The sequence below is a fragment of the Hermetia illucens genome, chromosome 2 (genome assembly GCF_905115235.1).
Source record: "Hermetia illucens chromosome 2, iHerIll2.2.curated.20191125, whole genome shotgun sequence".
Lineage (NCBI taxonomy): Eukaryota > Metazoa > Arthropoda > Insecta > Diptera > Stratiomyidae > Hermetia > Hermetia illucens.
Window position 1 is genome coordinate 39,878,361 of NC_051850.1, and position 18,539 is coordinate 39,896,899.

The 18,539-nt window shown below is 40.5% G+C and overlaps 1 protein-coding gene across 1 annotated transcript in view; it reads right to left on the reverse strand.

Annotated features, from left to right (window-relative positions):
• Window positions 1-18,539, reverse strand: part of LOC119649384 (MOXD1 homolog 2) — a 310,141-nt gene that overhangs the window by 106,595 nt on the left and 185,007 nt on the right. Inside the window, exon 4 of the mRNA XM_038051502.1 lies at window positions 3,598-3,753. Coding sequence (XP_037907430.1) covers window positions 3,598-3,753 — 156 coding nt within the window. The remainder of the gene's footprint in view (window positions 1-3,597; window positions 3,754-18,539) is intronic.

Consider the following 18,539-nt stretch of genomic DNA (forward strand, 5'->3'; position numbering starts at 1 on the left):
GAAAAACAGAGCATAGAACAAAAAAAATACGGTGCAATGAACTATCCTGTATGAAAAGTGGAGGGATCAAACTACCTATTTCCATATATAAAGTTGCCGAAATACCCTAAATGAGGCTTAGTGTGTTCAACACGCTTACGCGTGGTCTTCTCGAGAAACTTGCATTCCTACAAACAATGCTACCAAGTTAGATGCACTGACAAATGTCCTAGATTTTCCCCGTTGCACGGTAATGCAGTCAGTAAGATTACAGGGCAAACCGAGAAATTTTTTCTTGATATATATTTTTGGTACGACGCTGCTTGCCTGTCTTTCCAAATCCAAAGCTATTTTGACAAGGTCCATGACTCGATGTGAGAGATTACAGGTGTTTGAAGAAAAATCCTCTGGTCCACTGAAACCCTTCGTGTCCTTTGGACAATGTTACTGAGAACGAGAAGGAATAGTATCGGGAACAAAATCCAATCTAGGCGGATCCTGGTTTTATCTTCGAATTTTCCTGAAATTTAACATCGATGCAACATGTGACGTTTCGGTTTAGTCATATCTGTGTCAGAGAATAAATATAAGTTTTTCTGAAATGCCCCTCTTACATAGAGTATTCTAAGCTCACTCCCGAGGTGTTTTGGTGCTTTCCAGGTTAATTTAGCTATTATCCTTATGACGCCGGGGAGTTTCCAGATACCTTCCACCCAATTTTCGCGTTCAAACGGGTTTCTCTTTTTCGGAATCTTGTAGATCATCCTCTTCCTCTACTCAATGAGAAAAATCCTAAATTCCCAAGATTCCGAAATGCGAGGAAGAAGCAGTTCTGTAGAGACAGCATTAGCGACGATGAACAACAACGCTGCTGATGGTAATTCCTCTTTTGTTTCAAGGAGCAGTCGTCATTTCATTCACAACAAGGGAAACTGCACTGAAAATAATACGGTTGAGAACCATGATAAATTGCTCTCGCCAGCTGTAGAGCTAGAAGCCGTTGTGGATGAGGAGCCGACCATTAACGTCCCTCACAGGACCATCGAGAAGCTTGCGATAAGCTGAGAGTTTTCCGAAATTATTATTATTTACGGCAACTTTTGCCTCCCTGACCAGCACATTAATATAATCCTTTTTCAAAGCGCACATTACGCCGCTGGGACCGAAAACAGATCGAACTTAAGGAGGCGGGCTTTCCACCTTTGGGAGAAGATGTGAATGCAAGCAATCATCATATAATGATACCATTCGAGGTCAATCTCAGCGCCTCTCTTTTGTTTTGCACATGCAGAAGACGGCTCTCTTAATCTGCCGGTGTTCACACTGTAACTGATCTAGTTAGGTGTACGTTGCTGGTCAGTTGAAGCCCAACTGGCCTATCGAAGACTCTGTGCTCGAACAGTGTGCCAACAATAATGAGACGATGGAAGAAGAAATCCACAAACTACAACCAAGCTATTATTGTCGCCAGTACTGTACTTCCCTATTACATTTCCCGCATTACGATCCCAAGTCACTCCTGTACTGCATTGAATTAATAATAATAATAATCGTTGGCGTAACAATCCATATTGGATCAGGGCCTTGAAGTGTGTTAGAGCACTTCGTTCAAGACCGTAACGGTACACTACAGTACAATGTAGGAGGCAATGTGGTTAGCATTGCACTCGCCCGAGGTTATTACCCTGATTTGACTCAGGTCTACTGGTGTCTGACGTCAAATCACGATACAAATCCCACTACACCAGTGAGATTTGAACCGCGACTTTCTGTACGACAGCCTAGTGCTCTAAATACTCAGCTATCCGAACTGCATTGGACTGGAGACATCCATCATTTTACTCCGCTTAACTGTCGTAAGCAGTTGACCAAAGCAATACGTCATAGCTAGAAAATAAATTCACTTCTGAGGCATGGTAGCTGTTCTCTTTAGGTGTATTACGAGAAGCAAAAACAAATTCTAAGCTCTCTATCTCGCAGGGAACACACTATCTGGGCGAGGAAGTAACTTCCCTCCTTACTAGTACGGTAAATAGTGTTGGTCCAAGTGGAGTTTACCCCAGCCACTCAGGACTATAATCTCCGTTCATAACGTTAACGCCTCAAATATCATGTCAACTATAGTTTGAAGAAGCTTTTGACTTCGTCTTGGTAAGCAACCTCACAGGCAAGCTCATATTCTGAGAACTCTTAATTGCATCAATAAATCTAGCACTAACTTCCAAGGCAACGCAGGAAATATATTTTCTAGCAATTCCCTGGTAACTCAGTAGTTCCTCAGGACATAAACTTTATAATGTATTTGCAATTAATGTCTTCATTCTTCTTCAATCTTAACCCGTTAAATTTGTCTATAATAGGTATACCTAAAATGTGAACTCAACGAAGCCAGTAAAAGCTACTGAGAACTATTTATTTTCTAATCAACTACGATGAAAACCAGCTGTGGCAAAAATAAAGGGAAGTTAGAAAGTCGAGACATAAGGCCATAAGACTAAACATTAGCCCCAACACTCTTTTTTAAATATCACGGAATAATATTTCAGGAAAACCTGAAATTTAATTCACATCTTAAGTTAGCCTAGTCTTCAAATTGAATGACTCCCCAAATTTGATAGCTTCTTTATATAAATTATAAATTAAATTAACTATTTACAAAGTCCACCTTTGACCCATAACATGCTATGGAGGTCTTGGAGGTCTGATTACTTGCAGCATATCTTTATGGAGGAAGATAAAGGCTTTAAACAGTGAGTTCTGCGCACCCCATGTTTCAAGAGCACGCTCTGAAATTGGTCAAGCGCACCCAAAGTCGGGATCTGTTTCAACATATTAAATGCTATCACCCTACGCGTTCAGAATTTAGCAGATTAGTTAGCATCATAGGCAGTTTTGGTACACTAAGTACAAGCGCGGCAATCTTGCTCTTTCCGGTTCAGAAGTGGTACTGATTGATCCGCATTTCGGAAGGGATCATAGCTTGTTACGCCATTGATTCAACCCAACATCTTCGTTCACGTCACTGCGAGGCGGCGTTCATTGTCTCTGATAGTCGGCCAGCCCTCCGGACCATAGAGTGCAATAAGGTGAGAAGCTTGATATCATTGATCCAAAACAGCAGTTCGTTGACAGAGCTATAATTTCAACACTTAAGACATCTATCTTTACCATCTAAAACCATGTGTTGCAATTGTTGCTATTGCATTATTTGAGCTTTAAATAATTTGAGAAATGTTTTTTTTTTAACAGTGCCTTAAAAAATATTACTTCAGAGACATTTCTACATATCAACATTTCCGCAGATATCTGTCAAGTCCTCTAATCCGGCAAAAAAACTCTACCGTTTCGCAAATGTACGTTCCAGACAGCTTCACATCGTAACCAGTGAACATTCCATACAAAAAATCGCGCACCGTATCTATTCCATTTAAATTCTCGCCACTCTTAACATTCACACTTCTACCAGATTTCATTAAGCTTCAGGAAAGGAAAACTTTAAATTGCGAGCAAAAAAAAGTATCTACAAGATTCTTGTACCGAGCGCCGCAGTTACATGGTAGTAAAATTCTTCTTCTTCTACATTGACGTAGATATAATATAAACGTATACATTACTCACCGTTATGGGAATATCATGTGCAGTATCACATGTATCTAATTTCCTCTTAAATCTGAGCACAGTATGTGTTGCATTTTCGTATCCCAGCATGAGTACGTAATCTTGTGATGGATCTACAACTGGTTCCATGTCACCGTTCCTCTTAACATGACGATCCTGTAATTGAATTTGAAAGAAAACGAGGTAGATATGAGAATTTATATTCAGTTGATGCGAATAAAAATATCTATGAATCTGGTGTGCGATTTGATTGGTATGTATATTTATAAAAAGTAACATTGGGGAGCCGAATACGAGTAAATTTTTTAAAGCATCCAAGTTTGGGTGGAGGAGTTGGGAATCAGATAAAAAAAATTATGACTCCAGATTTTGGTAACGTAAAAAGGTATCTTGTGAATGGGGAACGGAAGCTAAGCTACAACTCGTTTGACTCCAAATTATGTTTTATCTAATTGCAGAAATGAGAGTGAAGAAATGAACTACAGCTCTCACTTCCGATCGGAATTGCAGATAATGCAATAATTGGTTAACTCGGGAACTACACCTAGATTAGCGTCTTCCATTCAATTCAATTAGTAACGCATTAGGAAGAAAAGTATCTAAGTGTATTTTTCTTTTGGGGAAATTATTTCGGTAATATCCGCACACTTTATAGTTTCCTCTATTATTTACAGTTGAGTTGATTTTTTATGGAAATTTTCAGTCATTCGGAAGCCCTTCTTTAGTTTGTCTTATATGAGCATAAGGATGGTTCCAAAAATATGATTTTATATTTATTTTAATTTCATTCCTCTTGTCTTATCTTGAAAATGTTGATTTATGTATCTTATCTCAGTAAAAGTCTGTAAATAATTTTATGTTGTGATTCGCTGGTCCCAAATTATTTAATTTTCTCCTCATATTCATAAAGGTCTCATCATCTCATCATTCCCGGGTTACTTTTTCTTTCTTGGCCCCAACATCGAAACCAATTAAATATAAACACATACACTGTCCATCACATTGCTAACAACCACGTATTATTTGGTATTCATTTAGTCTAGCATAGAAAATTCAGGTCATCCTCGCGGTAACGGTCAATTTTACCGGTAAACCTCAACAGTTTAACATCTTCAAACTTTCGCTAAGAAACCGTCAATCAGCAGTAACGGCGGCATTTAGGGATGTTCAATGCGAATTTTTTTTACCATTCAAAAGTTAGTTCCACACATATGTTTTTAGTAGTTTCCACACTTTTGCTATTGAATGCCAATTAGATATCAATTAGCGCTTGTTACAACTAGTTTTAGACATTCGGATAAAAAAATGAAAAAGAACGAAGCGTAACTATCTGCTTTGTTGCTGGGTTTTTGTTTTGGGAATCTCTTCTCGGGCAGCGTGAACAAGGCTGGTTGCTAATCATTAATGTCTTGAGCAAGAGGTCTTGCTAGGTTTTTTTTTCAGGCCGAACATCATTAGGTATAGTCAAAAAAATTGTCGAGCTGATGTGTTTAATCGTTTGCGAAGATACAGCATATACACGGACATATCATTTCAGTTTACAAGTGTGAAGACCACCCGAAATCTTTTTGGCATCATTCGAGTTTCAAGTAGTATATTCGCACAACATACTGGAAAAGGGTTACGAAAGTTGACATACTAAATGATGTGTTCTCTGTTTTTCTTTTTTGTGCCAATTATAATCAACAAATGACCCATCAAGCTGAAAATAATAACACATTCCTAGCATTGCCTTCTTTCCAGAAAACAAAATGACCGTTATAGTAGCCGCACTTTACGAGCTAAGTGATTAGTTTCTTCTTTTCTTGTGTCGAGCTGCTGGAGAAATCTATTTCATTGTACGCGCAAGTTACTCTCTTCATACTGCATAGTATCTTCCCCTTTCCATTTTCCGAAATTTCACCCCAACTTAAAACCTATCAACCTTAAAACTCCAAAAGGATTATTGATCTTTTTGGATGTAAGAAGCATAATCATGCTATGTACTTTTGGATACTAACATGCGATTGAGTGCATTTTTACGTAACGGATCTATGTCCCTTTGTGTTTGTCATGTTCTGAAGTTACAAATGGACAGTCTTTTTTATTTCATATGATCGGTTGACGGCGCAATAGAATGCAGGCGCCTGGTGATGCAAAACAACGGGTTACTTATTTGCCTAATGTCTCGGGCGATCGGACAATCATTGGAAGGTTGGAAAACCGACAGTGAGAATTTGAAAGGGAGTGATCAAAGTACATTAAGGGGGGTTAAAGATTGGGTGGGATATGATGGAGAGATATTTTTCTTGCGGGCGTTGTATAAGAGTTTTCTTGACGAATTATTCTGCGCCAACTATTCTTCCAAGATCAGTCGTGTCAAAAATTATGGTTTTTTTTTTTAACGATTGTTGAATATTGTGGGCTAGTATCGGAAAGGGAAGGGTTGTTGAATTCGGTCAAAGAGGAAGAAGATTTAATGTGGCAGTTAAAAAGCCATAAAAAAAACCAGCTACAAGGAATGGTCCAGGCTAGAAAGCACCTTTAAAGAATATTCTGGCTCAAAATTCGGGAGAAATATGGGTTTTGATGTAATCTTCTAAGAGCTAGTTTTCAAAGTATATAATGATGCTGGAGAGCGTTTATACTTCATTAAAAAAACGTTATTGAGGACGGGGATGATTTCGCGGAGCATAATAATTCAACTTAAAAAGTGCATTATGGTGGTCGCAGGCATTCAATTGTGTGATAAAGATTCGGTCCAAACATAATTTCAGAAAAATCTTTTTGTGTTACACCGAAGTATCGTCAAGAGGAAGAAATTAGTATGAAACGAAGACAAGCTTCGACATATTAATGAAAATGGTAAAGACCAACAGAAATGTGATAGAGTCGAATAGATAAAAAATGTTACGAGTTACGAGTATATACACTGCAACCTCTTCGGAGCGCAAGCAAATCTTGATGAAAAAGCTTGGATAATACAAATCGTTGATTAGGGTATCATTATAATTGAGCAAGGAGTTAAAAAAGTAGAAAAAGAAGTTAAATGAGGCATATTGCTTTACTAAGCGTAGAAGATGCTCATAGTTCTGATCAGTACGCATCAGAATTCAGCAACAAAATGGTCGAAAAACGCTTACTATTGTGCAAGGACGTTCTTCGGAATATGACCAGAAAAGCTAGTGATTACGTGATTACATTTGATTTCTGACACCCGAGACTCAGCTGACGAGTGCTTGGACTGATGAAGTATTCATTTGAAATTTTAACGTTTATTTAAGAAAAACATGTAAAGATTATCCATCTGAAACTATGACTTTTTCCCATCTTGCTGGCAATTTGTGGATCTGAACCCAAAAGAACTGCGCCGGGTTGGCAGCCAAGAATAAATCAAGCCGATTTTTGATATCCTGTTTTAATGAGAACCGTGTTCCAGTGAGGGCGTTCTGCATCGATCGGAACAAATGATTGTCGGACGGGGCAACGTCTGGGCTATAAGACGGCTGAGCAAAAACTTCCCCAAGGCCCAAGGCCAAGTGTTGTCATGGTGGGAAATTATGGACTCATATCTGGTCGCATATTTCGGGCGTTTTCGGGCATTGATCCCTTTAAGTGGATTAATTGTGTTCGGTAGTGTGCTCCATTGATAGTTTTACCCAGTTTTAGCACCTCATAATACAGCAAATCCTTCAGATCCCACCAAATACAAACCTTTTCCTACGCGTCATGGATGTCCGACTCTTCCGTTAATTTTGTTGGTTGTTCGGGTTTCATAAATGATTTTTTGGGGTTAGGGGTTGTTATAATGAATGACTTCCTTTTGTGGCGTTTCAGAAGCATTTCGGACATGCAAAATCGCCTTTCGAAGCCTCTGCTTTTAAACGTTTTGAAATGGCTCCCCAAGATCCTGCGAGCTCTTTTTGTATTTGGCAACAATCTCCATCGAGTAATGCTTCCAATTCTTCATTTTCAAACTTGTTTGGCCGTCCAAGACGTCTTTCGCCTGTCACGCCAAAATCACAGGTTTTAAATCGTGCAAACTACTTGCGGCACATTCGCTCAGCTAGAGCATGTCCACCATAAACTTTCACCAAAATACGATGACTTTCGGCAGCAGTTTTCTTCATATTAAAGTAATGAAGAAGAACTCCCCGCAAAAATACTTTTCCAGGCACACGGCTCGACATATTTGATTGAAAAGAAATTATCGTTGTTAACATTTCAAATGAATGACATATATTGAAAAAGACGCAGAATGACAGTAGTCCAACGCATGTTGTATTTGAAAGATGGAATAATAATCAAGTTAGGCCATCTCTTAGCAAACGGCACGAATTAGGTTATAGACCCAATGAAAACCACACCGCGTTGATAACTGAGGCAAAAGATATATCTGATGAGGATGTGATCCATTCTGGATCTTCTCTCTCGGTCAGCATTCGAGTTTTTCCGACTTTACGCCCGTGGTTGAACCAAAATTTCGCTTACATTTTTTCATGTATTCACCCGATAATAAGATAAGTGCAGGTTTTTAGAGGCCAACATGACCAAAATGGCCTCACATTCCCGAGCCTGGCTAAAAAAAAGCTATGTAAGCGCATGTCGAGTGGACATTTTATTGTAGTACCATTTGGATGCATACGGACCCATCGGCCAACTTCCGACAGTCTTTTTGGTTTTTGGGGTAGCTATGACCTTGTAGTTGATCATAGTCAGCCATAGTTGCCATCCTCTACTTCAATGCTCATTACACCGCGTAGTTGGTGGGACATCCAAATTTAGTTGCAGCATATGTGGCGGTCAGTGTTATGACTTCTTTTCTAGCAACTAGCCGACGGCGATGATCATCAATCCCAGCAAATTTAAAGTAACTAAGTAAAATGTTATGCACTGAACACACGGAAACTATCCCATCGCTTGTAGAGCTTTGTTTAACTGATGTAAAATAATCGATTAATGGGCTACGTGGGGCAAACGATTACAAAAATTCATCCATCTTGGGGCCTTGGTTGCGAAATTGTAAGGTGTTGTTACTTAATTGGTCAATTTCATGTTCCTGTAGGTGTTAATGGCATTTGGGCGCTGCGAGTTGTGCAATAAAGATAACACCGAGGGAATACAGCCGGCTAAGGAGCCGGCTCAACTCTCTTGCAGCCAACCTACGCTACTATTGGTATCTATCTCCAACCGTACAGCTCGCAGGTGCAGAGGAAGCGAAATGCTGGGTGCCTTGCCCCTTCAGCAACAGAGACCAGGGAAACTCAGAGGCAGTGATAGAAGCTCTTGTTCATGCGTTTTCGACTAAGGCACTCTTATCAAATTCCTGATCTACTCACGCTTCGTGATTTCGTTGCTTTCTAAGGCAGACGTTAAGAAAAAGAAACTCTACCGACAGTCTCTAACCAATGCATCGCCAACCACTATGCTAGGTACACACTTGGTGACATTGTGCCTGCGACGTCAATAGCTCTGCTCGTTTACATTATACCAGCGACAATCGGCGCTAATTTCTTATTTTGATATCTTATCTTATAGCTTTCTGATCAACATCCAAGGTAAGAAACTACAGAATTTTCTGACAGGGCTTAAGCCGGTCGGCAACGTAGAAGCTGTTTTTATTCACAGCGTTTTCATTATTTGGAAAGTTGCTACGCTTCCAGGAGAACTCGGAAGTCATTGCATGGCTCCTCACAGACATCTCACTTCCGGACCTTTCCAGGAAATCATGATATCCACATAACAGACATAGTGGTGGTCGAACGAATATACAGGGGGGGGGGGGGGTCCCCACATCAGTAGCCGGATTTGTTAAGGGAGGTAAGAGGCAAGGTGTTCTCTATCATCGATCTTGGCAAGACCTTTACCTTCTGCATCACCATTTGGCCTTTTCGAATCCACCCCCATCATGAGTTTCAAAACAGCCTCCGGCGAAATTACGCATCAACTCGCATAAATGCTTCCTAGTTATGAACAAAGCGGAACACCTCGGCTACACTGTATTTTCAAAAGGTATCAGGGCTCCTTCACACAAGGTACAAACCATCGAGCCTTCCAAGATTAGAGATAACTCAGTCGAAGCAGAATTTGAATTTCGAGGCAGCAAAACAGCACTCACAGGCCCGGCGACAATCTCATTCTTGCCTCCGAAGGCCACTCTAGTCCTGAAGACCGAAGCATGGAACACCGCCATCGGTGCCTCCTTCGAGCAGGAGTTTCGCCGTCGTACCTGTTGCCCACTGGGTTTCGTCTCTAGGAAACTGTAAAATAATGAGAAATGTTACTTCTCGTACGACCGAGAGCTACTCGTTATCTTGGCTGCCATTAAGCATCTCAAACGCTTCCTACAAGATCGTTTTTTTCACAGTTTCGTTTTTTCACACTGGAACAAGCGGCCCCGCAACGCTCGGATAATACCTCGTACAGACAAGTGCGTCAACTGGACTAAATCCTGTAGCACGCGATAGCCTTTATTTTCGTGGAGGAAGGGAGGAAAACGAAGTAGCAAACGCCTACTTTATCGACAACCTAAAACCAACAAACTTCGAATTGGCAGATCATCCGACGTCGACCTCCGCATCGACAGCAGTTCCTTCAGATTTCAGTAATGAATCCGCTGACGCAATGCCAGAATAACATCACCATCATTGTCCTCGGAATCCATCACAAGACCAGCAAACTGACAAATATCTTTCTGTCCGCAACTAGCGACAAGCACTGGAAGGGAGTGCTTACAACGCGTCAAATGTCGACTTCAATTTTGCGCCGAAAGCAGAACTAGTACAGACCTGAGACCTGCATTTGCGATCCGTAGCGCAGCCTTCAATCGAACTCTCCTCTTACAGCGTCTGAATGGGACTCTGAACTTTTTACAATGGTGATATTTTCAGAGACCTCTCTCTTGAATCTTCGCCTAGCCAGGGATCTGATATTCCTGAGGCTCTGAGATTGCATACTGTACGATTAAATAAACACAGTTAATATATACACAGAAGAGTTCCGATAATTCACATCCTCAAAGGACTGATGATTTAGTACGAAATATTCGGATTACCAATTACCGAAAGTGCAAAATAAAGAAAATTAACTCTAGGGACCGGCAGATTTGTACATTGCACTTACGTCAATCTATAGCCTGTAAACCTGTACATCATTTACGCTAACTTAAGAGAGAAAAACTTGTAAATAGACGTGCCTTTTTCAAGAATCTAAATAATTCTGCGAAAAATATATGTCAGATGAATACCACAAACAAAATGTAGCTGCACGACTTACAAATCTTTGACCCATGGCAAGCAAAACCGGTTGCTCCAAATTCTTCCACCGGTTTCATTTAATATCCAAACTTTAAACCTTGTCCTAACAAAACATGCACTACCTGCAAACTATAAAAACTCCAAAAAATCTCATGATATTCCTACAAAAATCTTGAGAAAAGATAATTATTTTTGACTTCTGTACACTAAAAGGCATTGACTTCTTCAAAGGTGGTCGAGGAGTCTATGTATATCTTTTTTTCAGATGCCCCGAAAGGTCCCTTCCTTCTAAACTCACTGCAACACTTCTGTGGAAATATTTTCCTGAAAATGTTTTGGGTATGATTTTCTAGTAGCGCCACGAAGCTAATGATTACTACCTGATGATGATGCTCATGTTATATCTTCGGATTACGGAAAAAATGTTACGTTTTCGGTAGATTTGGATAACTTCCGTCACGAAATAAATTTGAATGTTTACTGTCTGCTGGCGCTAGCCTTGCACCACGCTCAGGTTGTTTGGAAAAATAATTTTCAAAATTTTGTATCTGCATCCATATCATATCAATCTGGTGGGCCAAGAATGGACACAAATTGCTTCATTAAGATGCTAATTATCTGATAATGTTCACATTGGTTCGTTTTGGGATGATTCTGGGTGCATTTGTTTTGATAAATTATTATACGTTGAAGATTTGACCCGTTTCCGTGAAATCCGTTTGCTTCGAGCCGTGTAACAACATAATAATTGCTTTCTCAAGACTTGTATCTCTCGGCTTGCTGAGATGTCAGCTTGAGATACGCAATATTAATTATAGAATCATGGAGCAGAAAGGTGCCTATTTCTAGAACCACTCGCAACATCTATCTTGTCTGGTTTCATCGTTGGGGCCTGTACACATCCCATAGCGGACAATGTCACAGCGATTTGTTTAGACTTTCTAAATCGCAAAGATAATCTCCTCCAGCCATCTTCCGTTAACAGCATTACCGCTAAATAATGGTCGGTACTCAGAGTACTTATATATCATTTTACTCGCATTTACCATTTACAACTTGATTCTTGTTCCTGGGGCGACGGGCTTTGGAACCGAAGGAGACATTACTCATGGTGCTCTTCTCATGCACATGGCTGCAATCTTTCTTGACTCTTGGGAGGTCAGTTCACATTGCACACTATATCGATGTATCTTTAGCGTGTGCAAGGAGGAATCGGACACCAGTGCTGAGCCTCCACTATCTAAGTGCTTACAAGTTACATACAAGTGAAATCCTAACATGCTCAGATGGATAGCCAGTATCCACCAGCCAACAGCATTCCATGGGCCCGTTAGCGTTTTCCAGTTTGGGCTTATCTATCAGCACTGTCAATAGGTTATGTCACAGTCCCGTTACTGTGTGGATATATGAAATGGCCGTGAAGCATGAGAATTGATCAGTGCATGGAGATTTCAGCGTACACCTTCCAAATAGATACATAGAGGCTGCATTCATGTGCGCAATCTTTGGTCATGATCATGGCCGGCTTGCGACGCGGCCATCGTCTTTTTTCCGCCTAATCACGCCAAATGCGAGATTTTAGTAACCATATTTGAAGCCAGCTATAACAAGGGGACACGGTCCACGGTAAGGGATATTGTGGGACTTTTTCAGCTCCGGACTATATTCTATTGTGAAAAAGCTAAGCCGGAGAAAAAAAAGATTTTTATTTGTTGAAGATCATCCACGGCTCAGCATAGTGGATTTCTTCTTATGCGAGACTTCGGCCAAGATTAAATCACAGAGCAAACAATCAGTAGATATCAAATATCTGTCCGATTGCAAGAAATAGATATTGGCCGTTCGATTATAGAACTTTTCGTGTACATCTCATCGGCATTAAGCATGCGGGAAAGAATAATCACAGACGTGATCATGACCCGCGGTCAGTTAAAGTATTATTTGAATTTCCTATGTGAATTCGATGCCTGGAATGGCGACTAGTGCTCAATTCTGATGGGATATTCACCTTTTGATCGTGGCTTATTGTTGTGAAAGACGGCAAATGATTCATCCCATCTTTCGTGGATGATAAATAAGAATTGTTTGGAATAAGTTAGCGAAAGGTCATAGTCGAAAAGTATAGGTTGGTATTTTTTTGTGTTCCTTCTTGGCGTTGAAGGGGAATGATGGAGAGTTTGGGTACTCGTGGCCTTTATAGCGTGCTCTGAATTGTACACACGATCATTAGCTTGTTATGGACTTATTGTTAATTGAAGACCATTTTATTATTGAAAATTTGTTCTAGACGCTAACGACTTGTTGCTAATATTCACGTTTCTTGGCTTTAAATGAAGAGAGGTTTTTTTTCGTTGAGAAGCTATCTAGTTCGTTATTTAAATGGTCGAATACTAAGTACCTCTTCAAATAGATCAAACCGATTTTTTTCCGATTGTCCCTGTTTGAAAACATTTCAGTAAAAAGTCACTCACACCAAACGCTTTCTGTCCATACAAGAGAAAAAATCAAGAGATTGGCTTAATTTTGCTTGCCCCCGTAAAGTCAGTTTTCCATCCAAGAGCGTATTCTAGGCAAACCCCTATCGATATGAGCATCAGCGTGTGATCTTTGACAATCAACTAAAATTTCGGTAGGGGACCCAAAAAACTTAAATCGACATCTCATTTTCGAAGAGTAATTTAGGATTGCTTTAAGAGAACCTCTTATCCTATCCTATGTAATAGCCTTGAGGAAGTTTCTCGGTGAAGAGCAAACCGCGAGTGGCCTGCCGACTTCAATAAGGTGATGTGTGAATCAGGAGCCACCTCCTTTGGGACCCTAATCGAGTAGTGCGGATTGAAGCAGATAAGCGTAGGTAAAGCCCTTGGTACTACCAGGCTCCCTAATGTACCCTCTGCATCGAAATCACTGGTGCCGTTGGTGGACGTGGAGGATTTGCCAGAAACGACATTTTTTCGATACGTTCTACCAGGGACTAACTCCCAAAATAATTTGGTTTTTGGGCAGATATCCATAGCGGATCCTGTTAAGTCGTGGATTATGATTCATCATGCTGAGGCGGACAGCCGCCAATTTTGATGGGTAGTACTCCTCGCTTGAATAAGATGCGTTCAATTCCGTGAGATAGATAGATATGCTACATACACCAGAAAATTCATTCTATGTGCCGAGTTTTCTCTAGCGAATATCAAGGGCCAGAGACCTTCTGGTCTTTACCAACTTCGTTGCTAAATGCTTTAATTCATGACAAATAGCATGTACCTCTATTTATACTGATTTCTCCAAAGCCTTTGATACCGTTGACAATAATATTCTTTTCTCTAAACTCTCATTACTCGACCTTACTCCCTCTCCCCTCTTATCTCTGCAAAGTTTCTTTCCATGGTTATTCATCTCGATCCTTGTCTCCTTCCTTTGGCGTTCCCCAAGGCTTTATACTTGATCCGCTACTCTTCCTGTTTTTCATCAATGTCGTCGCCTCTATTCTCACCTGCCCGTTTTTGCTTTACGCAAACAACCTTATATTATTTGCCTCGGTTTCGTCTTCGCTAGACTGTGCTCTCTTACAGTCCAACCTTGATAATTTAGTCCATTGGCGTTCGGCCAACAGGCTTACCCTGAATGTAAGTAAATGCCACTGGATGTGCTATTCGCTTAAACCCTCCCCAACATCCTTTTCGCATTCTCTCAGTGGACAATCCCTTTCACTACTGACATCCTTCCAAGACCTGGGTGTAATATTCGACGACAGACTTCGTTTCAATTTCTACTTCGTTGACATCATCAGTAGAGCTTCCAAAATGTCTGGTTTTATACTACGTTCCTCATCCGACTTTACCTCATTTCAGCCCACCTTAACACGATAGACTGCTCTGCCAACTCGTATATTTCTTCCACATCGCCTCTCATAACACACATAATGCGGATATTTTTTAAGTAACCTTCGCGGAGTTCGAGATTTACTTCCACTGTCCCGAGGCTATGCCCGTCTTACAATGCCCTACAGCTTGGTTCCTTTGACTTTCTCTTCTTCTCTAGTCTTAACACTATTTTGAGAAGTTAATCTGAAGCATGACTATTTTTCAGACAGTATATAAAACGCTCTAAGGCTAAGTAACAGCAGTTTTAGTGAGCAGAATACAACATTGCATTTGGCACAGGCATCGGAGATTAGCGACTGAAGATAAGAAGCAATGCAAATTTCGGGGCAAAAATTTCTTGCAAACTATTATTTCCGGGAAAGATGGAAAGGCAAAGTTCCCAAAATAATCAAATTTCGAAAGCTAAAACGGGTCGGCCGCGTTTGACGTATGGGCAACACTTGGGTATTCAAAGGCAGATCTCAAGGGCGAAGACCAGTGGGAAAATCTTGAAAAGCCCTTGGCAGATTCTATTGTCCAAAACAGAGCATCACTACTCGGATTTCGAAGTTGAAGATCATCACCAATGGATCGAGGTGGCTGGAGGAAGGACATCGTTAAAAGCAATGCCCAAAATGGGCTGTAGGACCTCAAAAACGACGACGATTATTATATAAGTTTATGGATGCGACAAAATCCGACTCAACAAGTGGTGATGGGCGGGTCACCTAATTTGTATGGGCGAGGATGATCCAACCCGGAAAGTCTATAAGGGCAATATCTAGGGTAGGAAAAGAAGACGTGGCAAACCCTGCCTGAGGTGGAGCGGTGGCGCAGGCCAGGGCGCCAGCCAGCTTTTAGGGTACCGCATTGGTGGACCTCGGCGCAAATCTGATTTTTCTGGGGTTCCATACTAAGGCAGGTCTAGACCGGATACCGGTTGTTGCGTCGTTGATTATGGCGATGAGTAGGCAGTATGAATAGGACTTCCAAGTTAAGGACTTTCTGCAATAAGAAGCTGATATTGAAAGCCAACAAAGACTAGAGAAGCGCCTCATACATGACAAAAGGCCGAGATCCTATATAGAATGTCCGCAAAAGACTTCAAGTAAATTGAATTTGAAGTGAAATTACGGTAGAAAATCAGGCCTCCCTGCCTACATTGCCTTATCTGCTAAGTATGGCTTAGTATGAACACGGGCATGAAAATTAACACTTTCCAACCCCAAGCCTCAGCAAATAAATCTCCAAAACTAACTACATCAAACGAGTTAAAAACTTAAATGCCGTAAATTTTCGTTCAAACAAAATCCAATCAGCACAGTGCATCCTACACAGAGACCAATTACTTTCAATTGAAACCAATTACGCAAGTCACACTCAAAATATGACATCGCATTAATCAAATCTATAACTTCCAATAGAACTAAAGTTCATACTCCAATTTTTCACCCCTTTTCATACCGAACCAAACGAGAGGAGATATATTTTTTGCAATAACGATCCTCAAATTGAAAGAATCTGGTCTTCTCATTCTCCAGTTCTCCAGAGTTCGATGCATGTCACACACAATTTGACCATTTATTAAGCAAAGCCACAAACGTCTGGCTTTGTGGCGTGGTGCAGCCTCTGCAGGGCGGGGAATGGTCCCCCAGAAGGAAACATATTTTCAATAAAATTGTATGACTATTATAATAAGATGGAGCGGGGTAGGGGTCAACCGTATGAAGACTAAACTGGGTGCTAGTTCTGCCCCAACTATACTCATATTGGGTTCTCGAATGAATTATTAGTATTTACTGCTTGCTCTTTACATTTAATCAAAGTCGATAAATCATAATCGACATATTTGGGCCAGTGCAATTAAAGACTGGATACCATTCATATAACTGGCACTAATCCATCTTGATTGGCACTTTGGGCAAACTGCTCTGTCCTGGCAAATTGTTGACAATGTCCTGTTTGGGTTATGTGTATAGGGGATAGAAATGAGGGCAGCCATAGACTTGAGCGATAGAACTTGAAACATATTCGCACATATATATGAATAGGTACATGGTCATTCCGTACGAGTGTGTAGTTTCAGGCAGATTGTTTGATTTTAGTTTCCCAATAACCCGATATTGTCTAAAGGATGTCAGTGGGTGATCGGAAATAAATTTGAGGCGAAGAAATTATTTAGACATCAAGCAGCCCCTGGCATATGCATAAAAGCTCCTGAGTGTTCTTACCGAAACTCTGTTTGTTGGAAACCAAGCGTTATAGATGCCTCTAGCCCGCGCTAACTACCAAATACAGTTCATATTCCCATTATTTGCGAACTCATTGAACTTGACAAAGCATCAACAAAATCAGCATCAAATTGATTGGCAACCATAGGATGGCAATTCATCCCTTTTTCATTTCTGTTTTCCACCGGCTTATCGAAAATTGATTTCTATTTTTGTCCCCGGATAATCCGAAACAACTAGCGATTTTTCTGTTCCCGTCACCCTCGAAAAATATTGGCCTCAATTGTCAGTATAAAAATCCTTGAACGGGGCACTTGAGTGTGTCAACTTAGGATTGTGAGGCTTTGGGTAATCACAACAGCTCTCTAATCACACCGCTTTCCAGTCTTTCACGTCAGACTTTAATCGTAAAAGCAATACGAGATTCTCAATTCATCTATCACAGCTTGAGCACAACACACGATAGAGAATTACATTTTATTTTTTTTTTCTGTTGACTGTGGAAGTCTCAAGGACCTTTAAGATCCCATACTGTTCCAAAACACTTACCCAATGCCATTTCAAAAATTCTGACAGCTACTTAACAAACCCATCAAGAGTGTTACAATTTTATTGGAAATAGAGGCGAGGAAACAAAAGATGAAATTGACGTGCCAGGATTTCGGTTGAGGCCTTTGTCGGATGGTGATTTGGACTGAATAGTGAAGTGTGGCTATGCCCTTGTGAGCTGCAATAGAAAACGCTTATTAGGGGCTGATTGCTTTATAAACGACAGGAAACTGATTACCAGCTGAAGGCAAGGCTGATTGCAATGACATATTTACGGCAATTCTAGAGGTATAATATCTTCTGTCCAATTTCTAATCCCATTTTGATGCAAGATATCCTTGACAAGAAATAAAGATAATATGCATGTTCTTCTTTCATTTCATATGAAAACCACATTTAAATAACTGGAACCCCCAGGAATATACGCTTCGTACCAAACCTTCCACTTCCTCATTGTAATTGTACTGACATCAAAGTATGGTGAATGAGCTCAAGGTATTCTGAAAACATTGTAATATCTTGCCATCCAGCTCAGCATGCCTATTGTGATAAACGTATCAAATGTATCCAACCACCACCTTTATTACAGAAGACCCTAATAGCTTCCCTACCTAACTCTCATTTAAGGTGAGCCCGAACAACTCAGAACAATCGACGTTGCCTCTAACTATCACCTCTTTTGCTGCTCCTTAGCCTTAGAACTCGGAACAAGTATTTCTGAATAGAATCTTTGAGTTGTTCGTAGCAGAAAATTAATGTAATCACCAACAGCCCAACTCCCTTCTCTCTCCCTAAAAAAGGTTAATTCCTGTGTTGTTCTTTCGTCTTCTCATTCATTCGTCACAGTATTTCCTCGGTATGTCCTGTATGTCGGGTGGTAAGTAAAAAAGGATGTCATTAGTCTCCATCTTGACTACAACCTTCATACAGTGTGGCTGGATATGGCTACTGATACGAAGTCTGAGGTAGAGGACGTTGGCAGTTTGGGCTCAAAACTTAATATGCAAGACATCTGAGAGGAACCAATTGGACCAGCAGATTTACGTGCCCAACTAAAACCTTTAACA